This window comes from Lepidochelys kempii, chromosome 1 (genome assembly GCF_965140265.1).
Source record: "Lepidochelys kempii isolate rLepKem1 chromosome 1, rLepKem1.hap2, whole genome shotgun sequence".
Taxonomy (NCBI): domain Eukaryota; kingdom Metazoa; phylum Chordata; order Testudines; family Cheloniidae; genus Lepidochelys; species Lepidochelys kempii.
The window spans coordinates 315,835,220-315,855,182 of NC_133256.1; the positions used below are offsets into that span (position 1 = coordinate 315,835,220).

A 19,963-nucleotide genomic window follows, 5' to 3' on the forward strand; every position below is an offset into this window, starting at 1 on the left:
TGCTCTGGTCGCATCCCTTCCGCCCTGCAACTTCCTCCATGAACTGTGTTCTGTCCTCACCAGTTCTGGTTCCCCCTTCTCCGCATGTTGAAACAATCTTCACTTCTGCTCCAGATGTTTCTGGTAACTGCTGACACAACACTATGGCAGACTCAGGCATTCAGATCTATGGACGTTACACCTGACAGCATGGTTTTTGGATGGGCACCTCTGTTAGCACGGTAATGTGAATTAGCAGTGCCAAACGTCCTTTCCAGTAGCTAAAAGGACTCCACAAGGCAATCCTGTCAGGCCAAATGGACATGGCCTGTCTCACTAAAATCTCCTTGTGGATGTTTAGCCACAAACTCAAGCTCAACATGGCTAAAACAGAGTTCTTAATCTTTCCTCCTCAGCCCTCCCTTATTACCTCCTTTCTAGATCACTGTGGACAATGCCACCATCCTGACTGTCACTCACGCCCCTAACCTGGACATCATCTTTGATTCAAACCTCTCTCTAGGCCCTTACACATGTTTGTGTATAAATCTTGCAGCTTCTTTGTGCATTACATATCTAGGATATGGCTTTTCCTGTCCACCCTATCAGATAAAACTCTTATCCAAGCTGTCATCATCTTTCATATCGACTACTGTAACATCGTTTTATCTGGCGTTGGCTAATGCAGTTTTGTCCCACTGATAACCATTCAGAAAGTTTCTGCAAACATCGTTTTCCTAGCCTTTTTGCTTTGACCATGTCTCACTCTCTTTGCATTCCTCCACTGACTCCCCACTCTTTATCACATCAGATGTACGCTACTTGTCTTCACTTTCAAGGTACTTCATAGCCTGTCCCCACTCTCTCTATCAAGATGTTGACCTTTACCGTTGTTTGGTCCGTGATGCCAGCCTCCATTGCCCACTTGTTAAAATTTCAAACAAGCACCTTCATGCTTTCTCCCATGCTTTACCTCGCATTTGGGAAGAACTCCTCTTGAACATCTGCAAAATTCACTCATCAGTTTCCTTCAGATCCTTTCTTAGAACTCTCATTTTCTGTGATGCCCACAATAATCTTGACAGCGGCTAGACTGCTGGTACAGAGACCACTGTCTGTCATGTTGACCAATATTGTCTTAATGTTACCTTGTACTCCCCCATCTGTGTCTTTCGTCTTATATTTAGATTGTAAATTCTTTGGGATAGGTACCATCTCTTTGCTCTGTTTGTGCAGCACTTAGCACAGTGGTGTCCTGGTCTATGACTAGGGCTGCTAGGTACCACAGCAATACTAAGAAATGAATAATAATTTGGTAACAAAGTTTCTCTCTTAAAGACTGTCATTAAAAATTTTATTCATATTCAGTTTTAAAAGGGGCCCCCATCTTACAAGTTTGAACAGTTTAACTCATCAGAAGCATAGCTTCTGCCATCTCTTAATATAAGAAATGCAGATATTGAAATATTTTATTTCAAAAGAATTTCATTTTTACCTAGTGAGACTATCTTCCCAGTATCTAAAGCCTAAAATAAGTGAATTAACTAAAATGAGCATCTCTTTTTAAAGATGAACTAAATGATTTTTTTTTTATTTTATGTAAACATATCTCCTCCTTGTACTTGTAAGACTGTAGTTCAGAGTTCTTTATTTTTGCAGTTGTTAATGCTATAACTAGTAGAGCTGGGTGAACAATTGACTTTCTTGGTTCATTGGCAGTTTTGAAAACTAAAATAAAAAATGCAGTTGTGGTTTAACAGAATTTGAAAAAATTGGCAAATCAGAAAAATCTGTTTCGGATGAATGAAACATTTTGTTTGATCAGAAACATTTTGTTTCCTTGTGTGTGTTTAAATGGCTAGATTGACAAAACGAGATGATGGTGCCTGCCTAAGATTTAGCCCACCAGTTAGGGCACTGACGTGGGATGGAAGTTTGAGTCTATATGGGTTCAGTTCTCCCCTCTGCCTGACAGGGTGAAGGGATTTGAACTTGGGTCTCCACACTGCAAGAGAGTGCCATAGCCACTAGGCTGTGTGATATTCTGATGGTGGGTCTGTCAGTCTATTCTGTTGACACTGTTCCACTTTGTATAAATAATGGTTATTGGGCCAGAGAGAGAGAGAGAGAGAGTTAGAATGACTCTGTAGCCTGTTGGCTGGGCTACTCACTAGGGAGACAGGAGACAAAAGTTCAAATCCCTGCTCCAATGAGTAATTGCTTTTAGTAATAGCAGTGTAACAGCTTGAACAGGAGAGATTGAGACACTCATATCAGAATACCCCATCGCCCAGTGGCTAGGTTGCTTGCCTGTATGGTGGGATTCCCAAGTCCAAATCCCTTCTCCCTATCAGGCAGAGAGGGGAGCAGAACCTTGGTCTCCCACATCCCAGATCAGTGCCTATAAGGGAGGCACTATTACCTCTATTCCCTTCCTCCTTGGTCTGTTTGTGAAAGGTGCCTCAGACCCCACACAAAAAATGTGCTCAAAACTATTTGGAAAGCTTGTGAATAGCATTGATTTTTTTAAAAAACACCTGGCTCTAGTCACTACTACCTAATGGAGAAGAGTGAGCTGCACATTCTCTACCCTATGCACCGAATTGCTGGTATTAAAATGTTGTAGGGTAAATGCAGAATGCTGGACTGAGCAGAATTTCATTGACTATGGAACTCCTTATTGGAGACCAAAACTAACACACGTTAGAGTGTGGAGTAACCAAATTTTTGCAAAAAATTTGTGCAATGATGGAAATTGAAGAATTAATAGTTTTTAAAAAAAATTCTAGAGGTAAAAGCAGCTGAATCTAGTAGTGACTGAAAACAATCCATTACTATCTAATCTAAGCCTGAGTTGTTTTAATACCTAGATATGATGTTGCATCAGACTGACTCCTATTAAAGTCAGTGTTTGCCATCAATTTCAATCCTATGGTGCCTGTTGGATTTGTAAGTCTTGTTTATTCAAGAGACTGATGCTACTTGTGTCTTAAACCCCACGTTAAAAACAGGTGTCCTATCTTTGGTAAGAATTTTGCTATTGGATTTTTTTTAAGGTGATGATAAATTGTTTTGACACACTGCATGAGAAGCATTACGTAAGAGCTAGTTTAGTCCTCTGTAAGAACAATCCTGTTGATCTATGCTTTATTTAACCTAAGATTTATTTGATCCTATTTATAGGCAATGGCTTCCAAAATCCAAAATGGTTCCCCTGGGGATTGATGAGACCATAGACAAGTTAAAAATGATGGAAGGTCGAAACTCAAGCATTCGTAAAGCTGTGAGAATTGCTTTTGATCGTGCTATGACTCATCTAAGTAGAGTCCATGGAGAACCAGTCAGCGACTTCAGTGATATTGACTGACAAGGTGCTACCAAGGCAAGAAACACACCATACACAGACTTGAACTTTATTAATTAACCTCATTGTCTAAAAGAATGTATTGACAATACAACTCCTTAATCATTGATTCAGTGGCTGAGTTCTGCAAACTTCAAACACTTGAGCAGTTTCTCTAAATCACCATTGCCATATAGATTAATGATTTTATCATCGTGTTGTAGTTTGGAGGATTTTCCACTAAACCTGTTAAAATGTCCTGTTCATAGTGTTCATAAATTGTACATATATGTATATTCAACACTTAACTTATTCTGATTTTAGAGGTAGCTCTTTAATTCCCTTTTTTAATTTTGATGGGGAGAGAGTAGGTTTTCATTTCCATGTTTTTTACATATTAAAAAAAAAGTAAAGTACATAAGCACCATCTTCCAGCTTAAGGTGCTTAGTGAATTTAAAGCCTAATATCAAAATAACATCAAAGATATGTTTGCCTAAATCATATATTATACAATATGGTGCTGCTTGTATCATTTTCCCTTGATCTGTAGCTTTTGAAAGACTTGTGAATGTTTAATTTTGTGTAAATCATTGCTCTTTGCACAAAGTACCACATATTTAAGACTGATGTAAATTTACAATTACAAATGTGTATTTTAAGAAAGAAAATTACATTATTTTGGAGGGTACTTTGTGAGAAAGGCATCAAGAGTAAAATTATGCTATGTACATCACTTGCAAATCACCAAAAACGCTCCATTATTGCCCCAAATAACTTTTTTTAGAGATTTTTTTCCCGTTTTTTCTTTGTTATAAACAAACTTGGCTTAAAGCCAGTGAGCACATTATTTTTTTTTCAAAACCATCCCATCTATCTCCCATAGATTTTTTTTTCATATATGTGCCTCCCTGTTTTATTTATTATAGAAAATGTATTAATTTCCTTTATAATGAAAAATAAATTTGACAAAGTATATTGATATGCATTTTTATACAGGCACGTGAGGCGATAACTTGCTTTGGGAGAAAAATGTATTGAAAATTGTATAAAATGACTTGATGGCTTGTGTGTAATTTGATTTTTTGTAACCTGTATGCCTTTGTTTCCAATGAGGGGATTTATGTAACTTTTAATTTAGAACACTTTGGTAGCAATAGAAACTTTGGATACATTTTTGTATGGTACATGTGATGTATATAGAATTAGTACTTTATTTTTATTTTTAAGAAGTAAAGCATTATGTATGGGTGAGGGAAAAGAAAGAAGGGTGGGTTTCCAGAACTGCATTTTTTTATATTAAAAAAATAAAGTCAAGATATTGATTGTTGTAGCTACTTTATTCCTACGTTCACTGAAATACTGAATTTGTAACAATGAAAATGGCAAGGTATGTTTGCAATGTGATTTATAATGACTCCATTATTTATAAATGCACTGTGTTGAACTCTTTTGCAGTGATATCTTAAATACTGTACCAAGTTACATAATATGCAACACCAAATAATGCACATGAATGCACAAAGTATTTATGCCCAGCTTTTTTTATAATGGATTAGTGAATACAGCAAAACCAATACTTTTAAAATCTTTTTTTAATTCATTGCATAGCATTCTACATTGTTAAATCTGCTTGAATCTTTATTTTAAAGGGACAGTCAATTACTTTTTAAATACTTTTTGATGTTTTTATTCTCTATGGTTTGTAATACCCCCTTAGAAACTTGAAATAAAATTTCTTTCTCAACTGATAATTTTGTCCTGCATTTGGCCCCTGTGGAATCTTGGTTTAGTGTCCATTCTCCCAGAGGTAAATTGGATTGTTAAGGAACTGCTACCATGTCATTAACTTAATCATTTTCTGGCTGTTTTCATAAAGAGGGAAAGTGTCATCCTGTGCGGGGGCCACTGCTGTCTATTCCAACTAGCCTCCTCTGAAGAGACTGGTGTTTGCGGCTGCATTATCCAAGACCAGTCTTATATGCTGAACTCTAGTACTTTCAAGGATTCCCTGGTTAAAAAGCAGTTTGGGCTTTGAAAAATTGGTCATGCATTTGCTGACTGCCTTCCCTAGTCATGGCAGAAAACCTTGATGGGCATGCATCCAATTAAGATAACGTTTAAAGGTCTGTGATATGATACTGACAGTGCATCTGAAGTAGAAACCCAAAAGGTAAAGTTGATTGATTGCCTCAGGGTTCCAGTGGGCTGGAGGACGTGTTGTGTAACCGTATTCACCTCTTGGGGAGGGAGCAAAAAAATGGAGCCCAGTTTGACAAAGACCAGAAAAAATAAAGCCACACTTAAGTCCTTGAGTCTGCTGCTTAACCTTCAATATCGGTCTCATGCTAAAGTAAGAGTAAGGACCAGTTTTTCTGAAAATTCCAGTTGAAATGTTCCCAATACCCTCATAGGTGGTATATCAAACTGAGAGACAGTTCTCAGCCTCATATCAGTAAGTAGCAAAAACTAACGTTTTTTTGAGGCTAAGTAAGAGAACCCTAGTGTCCCTCATACAATCTCCTGGTTCCTAAATAGTTATAAAACACAAAGCCCCCACAAAAGTGGTTAGGATTACAAAATGTGGCTTATTGAAAACTCCTCCAGATTCCCGCATCAAGTATGTTCTTACTACTAGAAACAAATGAAGTTGGGAAAAACCAACTCCTCGTTGCAAATAATTCCATTGAGCATGTACTATTCTAACTGAAAAAACATTTACACCAATCTATTGCTTGATTTCAAAAAGACAACACAAGCTTCCACCCATCATCATCTTAGAAATAAACTACCTGGTCAAGAATTGAAGATTGCGTCTGGAAACAATTCCACGTCTTCCACAGGAAGGTGTATTTATGCATTCTTGGTCTTACGACATAGAAGAACATTACTACTTATTCAAACTTTGGGCAGCCCATTTATTTACAAGACCCTTTGTTGTCAGAGTGGTGTATTTACATAAAGGGCTAGATGTGACAGGATCTGCAGGGTGCAGCCTGGGACTGTGGGACTGCTGTGCCCCCAAACTCTCTCCAACCTGTGCTGTCTCTCAAAATGCCTTGCTAGTGGCCAGCTGCAAACCCCTCCAGGTGCTGTTATCAGTCAGCACAACTGCATGTGAAGACCCAGCACCCAGCTAGATTGCATGAATGCTCCCAGAGCCACTCATGAATCTCACAGAGAAAGGCACCAGAGCCAGATCCCTCCCAGCCTTGCACCTCAGGAATATACTGTCTTGCACTGCTCAAGACGAGCAATGCAGATTTATTAATTGATTCACCACTTCATCAATGGAAAGTGGACATACACCAGCATTCGCAAAACCTGAGCAGATTTGCCACACACTTCATACAAACTCACTGGTAAAGATAAAACAATAGAACAAATGTATTGACTACAAAAGATAGATTTTAAGTGATAGGCCAAAAGTCAGAGTTAGTTAGCAAAATAAAATATAAGCATGCAGTCTAAACTCTCAACTCTGTTAGACTGGGCAACAACTAGACTAAGCAGTTTTTCTCACCCCACTGGATATTGTAGTCCTTAATATGCAGATTTTACCCTTGAAATCTGCGCCAGTCCCCTCAGTTGGAGTCTTCAGAGTGTCCTTGTTGCTTGCAGCGTAGGTGGGTGAAGGAGAAAGGCCCAGCCTGGGGCCACTGTGTCTGTTTTATACTCTGTCCATGTGCTTGGAAAACAAAAGTCTAGGCATGTTTGGGTGCATTGCTGAGTCTCCAGGCAAGGTTAAGCAATTCCCCTGGTGCGGCCTCATGCAGGTGAGTCATTGCATTGTAGCTCCCTTGCTGGATAATGGTTGTTGATGGGTTGATTGACACCCCACCTGGATATTGGCTACTTTCCTTGCTGTTGCCTCTGGGGAGCTAATATCTGGCTGATTCCCCAACTTACAGCATGTTTTAGTGACCACCATACAACACAATTCTCATAATTTCATATGCATTAATGATACACATATATGGATAGAGAAATGACTTTCAGGAGATCATATCCATTCTCCTGATACCTCACACGGCATGCTTTGTATGTAAGATCAAGATCATGATCACATATAAGTGAGGAATATGGGGGTTACAGGGCACTCCCCCAAGGTGCAGAATGTCACACTAGATTTTTGTTTTTCTCATGTGGAACAAAGGGAACTTAAACCACCTGGAGATTTCTCTTCAGGAATTCCTCTTGTGTAGGGGGTATAAAGCTGATGACATATGTCTAGCAGCATTGTCTGCTAGCACCTTCCTCTCCCATTCTCTCAGCTGAGCTCCGCTGTGCCTAATTGTGCACTACAAATCTCTGTTCCTCTACTGCCACAGCTGAGCAGCTGGGGATCTGTGAGCCACAGCTCACTCCTTACAGCTGCTACTCTCCACTACATCTGAATGTAGTTTGGCCATAATGGAGAATGGGAGCGAGCCAAAATTCATATCCATGTGTATCTTAAAATAGACAACTGGCTGATTAAGGACCATGTCTGGTCACTATCATAGTGCTATACTTCCTGGGATTCAGAATAAACTACCAAGTCATAGCTTATTCCTACAGATTACTTCATATATATCAGAGCCCTGCTTGGAGACAACTAAGGAAAGTCTCTTCTTTCCCCTTCAATAGTTCTGAAATCACAGTGATGAGCGTGATATATATACACTCAAATAGAAAAATGGTACTTAGGGCAGGTCCATGACACAATGGCCTGAGCAGGAGGGAGCACTTTGGACCATGTTGTAGATATTGAGCCTGATGCCCTCCATCATCATGGTGGTCTTTTCATGCCTCCCTAAATGGTGCCCCTAGGAAATGCTGGCTTATACAGGGAGTCCTTGGACTTGCAACACAATTAATTCCTCAGAATTGTGTTGTAAGTCGAAATGTAAGTCAAAACCGCTTTCCCATAAGAATCAATGGTATGAAGTGGGGATTGGTTCCTGAACCAAGGCTTGAATACACTATTTTCTCCACAGTGACCCAGTTTTTTGTACTAAATGAATTATAGATGAATAATGTTGCAACATCAATATATTTACTGTACACTATTTTGTAAACAGCATTAAAATAAACATATAAACTCACATATGCAGCTCAGAATGCTGGCAATTCAGGCTCAGAAAGCTCACTTCAAGCTTTCTGATTGGCTGAGCCCCGGGGCCAGGAGCCAATCAAAAACAAGTGGCAACCCTACCCAGCAACAAGCTATCCTACTGCCTCTAAGCCAATCAGAAGCGACCCCTTACAACTCCAGCCCAGTATAACACAACCAGGAAGTGATTTCAAGCAAACTTTATGCAAATCGAGCATCCTAAGGCTGAAACGGGCAGTCAATTGAAAAGCATTGTAAGTGGTGTCCAACGTAAGTCTGAGGACTCCCTGTATGACATATGAATGATGGCTTTCTTCCAAGAGTCACTGGCTTGGTGGCACACGAATGACTATGTTCAATCCCAAAAAGACTCAAAATTCTAGTTCCGATAGTAAACACAGAAACAGGGAGACCATATAAGGCAGGTGGAGGAGAAGTTCCTATTCAGGATGTTTTAGTTCTTTCAGGAGATTCATCTGCACATAAACATTCATAGGTTGTAAGGGCAGAAGGGATTTTGTGCTCATCTAGTCTGACCTGCATACCACAGGGCCATAGAACTTCCCTGAATTTATTCCTATTTGAACTAGAACACCTCTTAAAAAATTCCAACTTTGGTTTCAAATGGCCCATGATGGAGAATCCAACACAATCCTTGGTTAATTGTTCCATTCTGGAAAGGGCTGTCCTATATGTATTTTGGTCATTCAGAGAGATCTGGAATTCCAAAAGACTGTCCATGTTTGAAATAGAATCCCCAGACAGCTATGTTCTATGTCAATAACAAAAAAGGACAAGTTCTTGCTTTCTGTTCAGGGGACCTCTCACTATGTGGAACTGTACATTGCCTAGAGAAGTGGTCGGATCAGTCTGGTTTTACTTCCTCGGGAAGTAAACAGCAATGTGGCCTCAGGATTGGTCCTTAGCTGATTGACCAGTTTTTCTCAAGTACTCACAACTGATATCTCTTTTCACCATATCACTATCTCATCTCCCCTGCACACATCCCCCCCAAAATTAACAGCATTTTGCTTATGACAAAAAAACACAGTGGCAACTGATACTTGGGCACACCCTGAGAAATGTTCATGAAATGGTATGCTCTCCATTTCACCTGATTATTCCGAATCAAGTTTAGGAGAGATGAAGATTTCATAATTCAAAGTCATGATAAGACACAGAGATGTAAACCTATGACTGTTTTTAGCCCACTTTAGGTTTACAGCCAGAACGTTTGCATGGTAGCCAGATATTGTACATTTTAGAGCATAACCAGGACTAGGTATTGTGATGCAAAGCCAGGTTTGACATATTGGTGATGCAGGGCCTGTTTGGGGTTAAGTCTCCCATCTCCATTTCGAGTTTTACGTATTTAAAGGATTCTTAATAATCTCAGAAAGAAATCTTAGTCCCTCTAAAATGATCTCTGACCATATATTAAAAGTAACCAAATTCTGCACCCAAGTAGGTAGATAGTGAGCAAAGCCCTTTGCTTTAATTGCATGTGTCTGAGAATGGAATCTGCTCCACTGTGTTTTACTATTATTTAATTATCTGTAACTCATATTGCAGCAGAAGTCTTGTTTTTGAGACATTGTTAGTATTTTGCACTGGAACGTGCATAGAATGGGAATCTATCACTTCCCAGAAGAAGAAGAAAAAATCCTTGATCTCTGAAGAGAGATCATTTGCTTCTCATTGTTTCCTCAGAGACAGGTTTTTATGGGCAAGTGTTGTGGAGTGGGAGGGTTCCACCGTGATTTGTCATACTGGTGTTTCTCCTGTTTGTTTAAAAAGGAATTAAGAAGTGGTAGAATGACTCAGGACTCTCTGCTTTATTGTCATGGCTTGGGACTGAGAGCTAAATCAAAATTAAATTTGTCCTGTGTCTGAGGCAAAACAACTACAGATTGTAATTTACTGCAATGTTAGCGAAATAGTTACAGGTAGGTACAGTTTTTATTTTTGCCCCACACTATATTCACCATTTTCTGTCTCTGTTTTTATCACCAAAATCAATCTTTTGTCCACTTTATTGTTTGTATTGTATAACACTTTGCTGTTTTGTGGAAGTTTTCCTTTTTGTTGATTGTAGTTTTGTGTTTTTACACAAGAGGGAGCAATATACTTAGGTCTTCTTCAGATTAAGAAATTAAATATTTGAATATTTTCTTTTTAAACTTTCACTGCTATGAACACATTCAGTTTCTGTGTTTAACTGCAGTGTTTAATCTCTTGAAATGTTTGTAATCTGTTTAAAGTAGCTCTTTAAGTGATTTCTTCAGCCAGCGATCAGTTTTGGAGAAATGGTTATGGTTAAATTTTCTGCTGACGTATTAATGAATGGATCTCTATTCCAGGTTCTTTTGTCTGCTTCCATCTCACATGGAGAGATGACTTTAAAGTTTTCATTCCCGTTAGCATGCATGTTCCTATTACATTACATATCATTCTCTGTTTGCAGCGTTGTAGCCATGTTGGTCCAAGGATATTAGAGAGACAAGGTGGGTGAGGTAATAAGCGATTTATGGTTTATTACAACAGTCTGTAACCCACTAACCCCCCTTTTTTGTCTTATGACTGCAAAGGTTTTCACAAGCCACTTCACCTAGAATGGTCTCTTTACAATGTATGTTAACTACTTATGCCAAGCAATTTTTTCCGCTTTGGATTAGCTGTGACACGTCTTCCCAGACCCGAAGAAGAGCTCTGTGTTGCACAAAAGCTTGTCTCTTTCTCCAGCAAAAGTCGGCCCATTAAAAGATATTACCTCACCCATATTACTCAAAGATATTACCTCTCTAATATAATTCTCTAGTTGCAAGTTCCTTTTTACACAGACTACTGAATTCATTTTATAATCTTACGAACAGAGAAATACACCAATTCATTGAAGCTCACTTGTGGCCTGATACATCGTGTGGGTCAAACACATAGCAGTTAGTGGCAGGAAGGTTCCAAGGTGTAGCATACAAGAGAAGAAAAGGAGTACTTGTGGCACCTTAGAGACTAACCAATTTATTTGAGCATGAGCTTTCGTGAGCTACAGCTCACTTCATCGGATGCATACTGTGGAAACTGCAGAAGACATTATATACACAGAGACCATGAAACAATACCTCCTCCCACCCCACTGTCCTGCTGGTAATAGCTTATCTAAAGTGATCATCAAGTTGGGCCATTTCCAGCACAAATCCAGGTTTTCTCACCCTCCCCCCCCACACACACAAACTCACTCTCCTGCTGGTAATAGCCCATCCAAAGTGACCATTCTCTTTAAAATGACCATTCTCTCGGTCTCGGTCAGGGATCGGCAACCTTTGGCATGCGGCCCATCATGGTAATCTGTGGGTGGGCCGTGAGATATTTTGTTTACATTGACCATCCGCAGGCCTGGCCCCCTGCAGCTCCCAGTGGCCGTGGTTCGCCATTCCCGGCCAATGGGAGCTGCAGGAAGTGGCAGCCAGCATGTCCCTGCGGCTTGCCACTTCCCGGAACCCCCACTGGCCAGGAACAGCAAACTGCGGCCACTGGGAGGTGCGGAGGTCTGTGCCTGCAGATGGTCAATGTAAACAAAATGTCTTGCGGCCTGCCAGCGGATTACCCAGATGGGCCATGTGCCGAAGGTTGCTGACCCCTGGTCTAGGTTTGCTTAATCCTGCCTCAACATGTGGAGATGGATTAGCTGAACTCTTGAGGTCCCCTCCATCCCTACATTTGTATGATTCTTTACTATTTGAAGAGGACTATTACGGGAAATATTTTAGGGGGCAGGTTCAGTCTCTGTTTATGAAAAACCAGTTTGTCTTCATTTCTATTCCCCATAATCCTATATCTAAATTAATTTCTTACAATAATTTATCAGTACTTCTGTGAAAGATTTATTTCCCCTAAGGCCTCTCTGACAAGGTAGAAAAATAATACATTCAAATGAATGAATGTTTTGAAGTTGAAAAATGCTGTTTCGGAATAAAATTAAATTGCTAAAAGCAAGAAGCTTTTACAACTTTGTATAAACTTCGCATTTGATTAATTTATTTTATCTTTAGCCATTTGTATTCAGCTCCCTTTATTGTAAGTCCTTCCTCCTACCCTATCTAGCAAAAGCCTTTACTATCGCATTAGGATCCTACCAGGTAGGGAGCAAGATGCAAGATCTGTCAATCAACTGCATTCATTAAGCCTCAGTCCAGCCCCTTTCCTCATTAGCTTCCTAAATGCTAGAAATATAGCACTGCAGTTTCCTCAGTCCTTCTGCCCCATTTACCCTTGTCCATTCTTCTTTCCTCCCTCCTTCTAGTAATAAAAGAAGGGAGAAGACAGAACAAGGGGGTTAGAGGAAAGGATACAGAGCCTATAGGAACAGGGAAAGCTCAAAAAGGGCAATAGAGAGAGTTCTCATCTGTGTGTCTGCCCCATTTCCTGGTACTAGCATTCTGGGTTCAAGTGATAGCTCCTCTCTGCTTCCCAGGAGTTCTCGCACTGAAAATCCAGTGTGCAGTGCAGGTGTTGTGTGCTCTACTGCAGAGGTTCTCAAATTGTGGTCCATGGACCACCAGTGTCTGCGAGCTCCATTCAGGTGGTCCGCAGATAGTTCCCTCTAAGGTGCACACCTGGGCAGCTGTACACAAGAGAATGAAGGGCCACCCACCTAATTAATGGAGCCACACACGCATGACTCCACTAATTAGGTGCCTGGCCCCTAAGAAGACACATATGTAAGGTGAGGTGGTGGCCTTGGGGGTAATAGGGGGTAGGTGGTAGGGGACAGTGGGGTGAGAAGAGGGGGTGGGAGGATGTTCAGGGCTGTGGCGGCCAGAGAAAGAGGCGACTTTCCCCAGCTCCAGGGCTGTGGCTGCTGGGGAGAGACCCTCTGCCCTCCCAGCCCCAACTCAGGGGCTGCTGCAGTGGGGGAGAGAGGGCACTTCCATCACATTAGAAAGGTAAGACTACTGATATTAAAATAGGAGCTGTGTGCTTTTATTTGTAGAACAAAAAAATGTTCATTAAGTTTTTTTATATCTAGTGCTTTTATCCAAAGTGCTTTACAAAGTTACCTAATGGTACAAACAACATTTGGAAGGATCATTAAGTGGTCCGCCAAGACCTGCAGCAATTTTCAAGTGGTCCGTGGGGGAAAAAAAGAGTTTGAGAACCACAGGCCTAGACACAGGGCTTGTCTTTTGCCCCTGCAGAACTGGAGTCTTCTCTGTAGGATCTTGATAGCCTTAGGGCTAGAAAACCTGAAACCTCGGTATACTAGTCTGGGGTTTTAGTTTTTAAGTGGGACTCTTCCCCCTCCTGTTTGGAGAAGGGAATAGAGATAAGATGGGAAAGTCCTTAAATGAAAAGGAAAAATAAGTTACTTTACCCCTTCATCATCCTGCTTTTCAAACAAGCTGAGGCCAGGTGGATTTGCATTCATTTGACTCCTTCCCTGAGGTGTGGATATACATATGTGCCCTTTTCCTACTATGACAGCCTCAGTTTCCACTCTGAAAAATGTTCACTGTCCCTGTTCTCCCCCAATCCATAGCATAGGCTGTATGCAATGCAGCAAATTAAAAAGGCATTGCATGCTCAGATTTAATAAGTCATGATATCAAATAAATAAAACTTTAACTGAGTTAAGTAAGACAATCAAGCAATATTTAATGCAGTATAGGAAACATACCAAATCTGAGGTATGTTTAGGTAAGGCAGCCTATTTGAGTTCATTTCTGACTAACTCCCTAGAACACTCACTTTTAATATGCCGTTCAGAATGAAGAAAAATCTTTTCTTATGCTTGATCTAATTTTGAATCAATAAAGGCAATGATAGTTGTAACTAATTGTGTCAATGTGTTGGTGCAACCGTGCCTCCTCTGGCCAGAGCAAGCATGGCAGCTGAACTCACTCAGCCTGGTGGGCTGTTGTTGGTGCCCAGGGGTCTAAAGACACTCTCTACTCATAAATCCATCAGGGAGCTGGTAGGGAAACCTAGGTCCTCCTATTCCACTTAGCTCTAACTCAGGGAACCTCAAACTAGGTAAGCTAGATCAGGGTTCATCATCTCCAGCTGTGCTCTGAACTCTTTCCTACCTCCCCCAAGATTTCTGGAGGCTCTTCAGCCTGCTGGTCGGTCTGTCTGTCTGTCAGACAGATAGCTATTCTGGCCCCTGAGAATGACTATGAAATACCTCCTATCACCTATAAAAGTGCCGTAATGGGCTCACATGTGTTCCAAGTATAGATGGTTGGGATTTTTTCAACATTTTTTCATCAAAAAATGCTGATGTATTGAAACTAAAAGTTTTCATAGAAATGTACTGATCTCAACAAAAGTTTAATCAGGAAAGTTTCTTTGGTCTTGACCAGAAATTTTATCCTGGACCTAAGAGACAGAAAGACCCACTCCTCCGGAATAGTCAGTAGCTCGGTGGCTAGGGCACTCAGTGGGGACATGGGAGACCTAGATTCAAATCCCTGCTCCAAATCATGTGGAGCAGTATTTGAATCAGAGTCTATCACATCCCTGGTCAATGTCACATCCCTGTTCACTCCACACCAGCCCTGAAGGGGTTAAGGTGGCTCAGAAGGGGCTAATTAATAAGCACTAATTGAAGATGAAGCCCAGCTGGGAAGGGACAGGGTGAGCTTGTATAAAGCCAGGAAGTTGTGAGCAGAAGGTGGTTACAGACAGATTCTGCAGTTACTCTGGCTACAAAGAGGTGGGTAGGAGTAAACCCACCAGGGAGCAAAAGCCCTGGGGTCCTAGTTCTCTGAGAAGGGTTTACTCAGAGGATTTGTGGGGAAGAAAGCCTATAGAAGATGGAGTAGGGAGAAGTGAAGAGAAAGATGAGTGGGGGTTGATACTGTGTAAACTTTGGCTGCTCATAATATGGGTCTTGGACTAGAAGCTGGAGTAGCAGGTAGGCCCAGGTTCCTCTACCAGCCACTGGAAAAGGGGCAGGATTTGGGAATTAGACAACTGCCTGTGATGGCACAGGCAGATTATCGGGTGGGATTTGGCTGCCCTGAAATGGGAAGACTATATAGTGACCTAGCTGGAGAGCTGAGTCCAAGTCCTGGAGAGCAAGAGGGACCATGTGGTGAGTGAGCAACAAAAGGGGGTGCTGGACTGACTGAGAGCTGATCCCCAGACCTAGCAGTGAGTGAAACACATTATAATGCCCTAACCACTAGGCTATTGGTGGTTCTGGCATCTGTGTGTGTCTCTCCTCTCTTTCTCCCCCACCCCACCCCTTGAAAAAATTTGGAAAGGTCTCATTTTCCTTCTGCATTGGAACAGCAACAAATGTTCAAACAGTTTCATGAAACAGAAATCTTGTTTTCTGGCCAGTCCTAGTTCTAAGCAATGCCTGGATTAGACTCACTTTCTGGAAGACTAAAATCAGTTTAGTCTGGAACTGATTTAGTGCCAGTGTGAATTAAACTGTTTGTTTAACATTAAATTGTTCAGACTGAAACTGTTCCGTCCATAGTTATTGTCTCACAGCATAGTAGTGGCCTTTCCAAGTCTGTCAGAATTTACTGTTTCTGGGAGATTTGAAGTACCCAGAGGGCATTGCAGATTAAATGATCTTGGACAGCACTCACATGAATGTGGGGCAAAAGAACAAGGGTTCCTAAACCAGTTCAGCGCGACCATAGTGACTGAGCTATTTGTGCTTAAACCGTTTTAAGCACAATCCATTCTCTCTTGATAAATGGTTTGATGCTGTAATGTAAACACAACATAAGAAGCACTGGAAGGCTGACAGGAAGTGATCTGTCACAGTTCTGGGGTTAACTGCACCTCTGCTCCCTCAGTCTCTGGGTACACCTTGAGGTCTGAGGCCTCTAGCAGTCATCTCTCTATGGGTCAGATCCCTCATTCCTCTCCCTCTGGAGTTTTAGGGTTGCAGTTCCCTTGCAATTCATTGTGCCTGTCCTAGCATGTCTGGCTTTAGTCCTCTGCCTGCAGTTCTGCTCTTTTCCAAGGGCTGTGATAGTCTCTACCAGCAACCAACTGGTTTTCACAAAACACAGTATGCTTAGGAGGAAAGCATTCCAGAGAAAACACTTGATAAAACAATAGTCCATGTGCATGCTAAGCTTACCAGCTGTATCCCTGGTTGGTTTCCAGTCTTTCAAACCCTTCCAGCAGGGTTTTGTCCCATTGATTGAAGCCTCATGTCAGTTCATTACTCAAGGGAGAGGCCTCAGAATCAGGCTGATGCATCATACTGTTTTTTTTTCTTTGTTCCCATGCTTCCTGAAACTGATAAAATGTCAGTCAATGCCCACTTTCCCCAAGGGGAAAAGCTTCACAGGCTGGGTATCTGTGTTGGGAAATCCCTTGTGTATTTCAGGCATGATCAACACATTCACAGAAGCACATGGACACTGGTGGCTTTGGTTACGGGTCATGTTTATTGTAGCAGAAGCTTAGCTACACCCTGCAAAAGCATAGCTGTACCACACTCATTTCCCTCCCCCACATCCCGAGGCGTGAGCACTGAGATCCTTTTGTGTTTCCCCTTTTATTGTAATAATCAGCCTTCCCTCTCCCCAGGTCGGCAGTTCTCGTCTTGGCCCAATAATTGCCCTCTAATTTCCCTACCCATGTTTATGTTTACCCTCGCTCATGACCACCGTTGCCATATAAGGGGTTGTTGTTGAGCACCTGGCTGTCTCCGTCAGTGAATACCTAAAAGCTTGCAGTTTTGGGGTTTTCCATGTGTCTCTCTGCTGGCAACTCCCCACAATCTGCATAATTAGCATTGGGATTTTGTTAATTACGCCCTCAGGGATTCCAGATTCTACAGGAAACTGAACAATGGGCCAGAAAGACCCATACAACTCTTACTGATAGGAAAGTCTATGAATGCTCAATGAACTTGGCTACATTTACACTGTCATGTACTATTTGTGGTGGTAGGGCTTTTACTAGTGGGTCAGATTCTTGTACCAAATATGGGGGGGCGGGGGGGAGAAAGGAAGGACAGAGACAGACAGGGAGACCATTTCCATGAGATGCTTTAATGCACTGCCATATATATATCTGCTGAATGCTCAGATAAGGTATTGGAGAGACAAGGGGACCAGTTTCTCTCTAATATCCCGGGTCCAACTGGCTGGACAGTATAGTAAAGTTTAATATTTCATTACACCATGGGTGGCAGTGTGTAGGGTATGTTTAATGCCACAGAGAAATGCCGGCTGTGTCTTTTCGGTACTGTGTAGCTACATATGTGAATGAAAGGCTCTGGTGGGGGGAGCTTCTGGCTCCTTTTCCTGCTGCTGGCGCCTTACCATGTGACAGGAAAGACCCCAGAAGAGGGGAGGCAGTGGGACACTACACTCCTAAAAATAGCAGGGGAGGTGGGAGGGGAGGTGCTGCTTGGGTGAATAGAGTACACACCCACAGTGTTCAGGCATGTCCTTTCCGAAGCAGTGCCTCACTATCTCTGCTACTGTTTATACCCATGCTGGGAGTGAAGTGGGACGTACAGCATATACCGGGGTGGCCAGCCTGTGGCTCTGGAGCCACCTGTGGCTCTTCAGGGGTTAATATGCGGCTCCTTGCATAGGTGCCAACTCTGGGGCTGGAGCTACAGGTACCAACTTTCCAATGTGCCAGGGGCTGCTCACTGCTCAACCCCTGGCTCTGCCCCAGGCCCTGCCCCACTCCACTTCTTCCCCTGAAGCCCCCGGCCCTTCCCCTGAGTCTGCTGTGCCCTTGGGCCTCCTCACCCCACCCCGCCAGCCTCCTCCACACCACAAAATGGCTGATCGTGGTGGGTGGGAGGCGCAGGGATGGCAGGTTAGGTGCTGGCAGTACTGCTGGCGGGTGGGAGACACTGGGGGCGGGGGCTGGGAAGCTGATGGGGGGCTGCTGATGTGTTCCTGTGGCTCTTTGGCAATCCACATTGGTAAATTCTGGCTCCTTTTCAAGCTCAGGCTGGCCACCCCTGGTATATACTCTAATGCCACTGAGGAGTGAGTAGTGTAGATATACTGTGTGTGGGGGGGTGGGGAATGGACTGAGTTTCACATTCTTTCTGAAAACAAACAAAAAACCCTGTTTCCCATTTCTCCACAATATTCACTTGATGTCCCCTGTCCCCAACACCTCTCTGGATCTTACTCTACTCCAATATTACATTGGAAGTATGTGGTCGTCATGGAGGAAGCTTGTCTGAAGAAAGGTGGTAGCCTGACACACGGGTGTAGGGTCGTCGTTCAAGCATCTTCAGTGACTCCCCTTTCATGGGGATGAGAGCCAAAAAGTAAGTGCAAGGTCTAGAAGTTTAATAGATACCCAGTTGAAACTGGAGCTGCCTCTCTCCATTGGTGAAAAATAATTATTCATCATCTAAAAAGGTGATGACACAGTAAAGTGTGTTAAAAGATTGTTTTAACTGGGTCCCTCTTAAAAATAAATAAAGGGTGACCATTTAAAATTGAGACTTTTCTCAATAGAAAAGCATGTCTCTTCTCTTTACTTTGTTTCTGATTAAACTTGCTTTTTCCCTGAATATGAGACAGGAAAATAACTGTTTGTGCCCAGGGGGAAATGAATCTAATAAGAGGATTTAAACAGAGTGAAACTCTAGACAAGTAGTACATGAGTTTAATTAGCAATCTAAATTTCATGCCTTTTCAATGACTTCTGTGTTGATAATTGTGAAACGGCACCGTTCTTAATGTACATATTTTAGTATGAAACTGAAATTAAACAGTTAGTTTGCCGCACTTTCTTCAGACAGTGCTTATGGGGATAACATCCAGGGCACAGTTAGGGTACGAATGAAGCATGAAGATCAATTTCTCAGATCGGTTTCATCAAATAGTTTTTACTGAGACACTCTAATTAGCTGAATTCTTGTGTATGCCATTCTACAGATGGCATTTCTTAAAGTGCATGATACCATACTTGTCAGTAGGTGTACCTTGGTGACAAATATGGGACTTGAATGTATTCTCAGTTACATTAAAGAACAACCTATGTTTTTGCAGAAAATGTCGCTCTTTGAAAGGGGATTTCAATGACACAGAAGAAAGATCGTGGCGCACTCTTGGGATGGGAGAAGAACTGTATGCATAACCTTTTGTTCTTTCCAAACTCTTAAATCAGGTGGAACTCTTTCTCCCCTCATCCCCACCAGGAAAACCATTAACTAGGCCTAATTTATAAGGCTAAGTCTCTTAAAAGAAACATTTAACCGTTACTTTTGTTTTCCTCTGAGGAGATGTACAATTCAGCTACTATAAAAAATCTTTTTTTTACTTTCTGCTTTCTCTCAATAAGTAGTGAAATATTTGAGTTCTATTGTTCTTCATAGACTAGAACAATGCAGACAGTATCTCATTTACAGGCGTGGCCTCCTGGAAGCAGATTTCACATAAAATGGTGGTGGTTGTATCTGAGGAAAAGAAGCCATATATTTTTAACACCTCAGAGAACACATCAGAAAACAATACATCCAGGACATCCATCTCATCCCCATTGCACAGACTCTCATATCTAACCTGGGTGGCTAATGTGCATTGGGAAGCAC

The 19,963-nt window shown here is 41.8% G+C and overlaps 1 protein-coding gene across 7 annotated transcripts in view; it reads left to right on the forward strand.

Annotated features, from left to right (window-relative positions):
- The window catches only part of BRD1 (bromodomain containing 1), a 106,313-nt gene extending 101,745 nt beyond the window's left edge, over positions 1-4,568 (forward strand). For all 7 annotated transcript variants that reach the window (XM_073328328.1, XM_073328329.1, XM_073328331.1 and 4 more), the window contains one exon: positions 3,163-4,568. In XM_073328328.1, the coding sequence (XP_073184429.1) occupies positions 3,163-3,346 (184 nt within the window). In that variant the 3' untranslated portion in view covers positions 3,347-4,568. The remainder of the gene's footprint in view (positions 1-3,162) is intronic.
- The last annotated feature ends 15,395 nt before the right edge of the window (positions 4,569-19,963 follow it).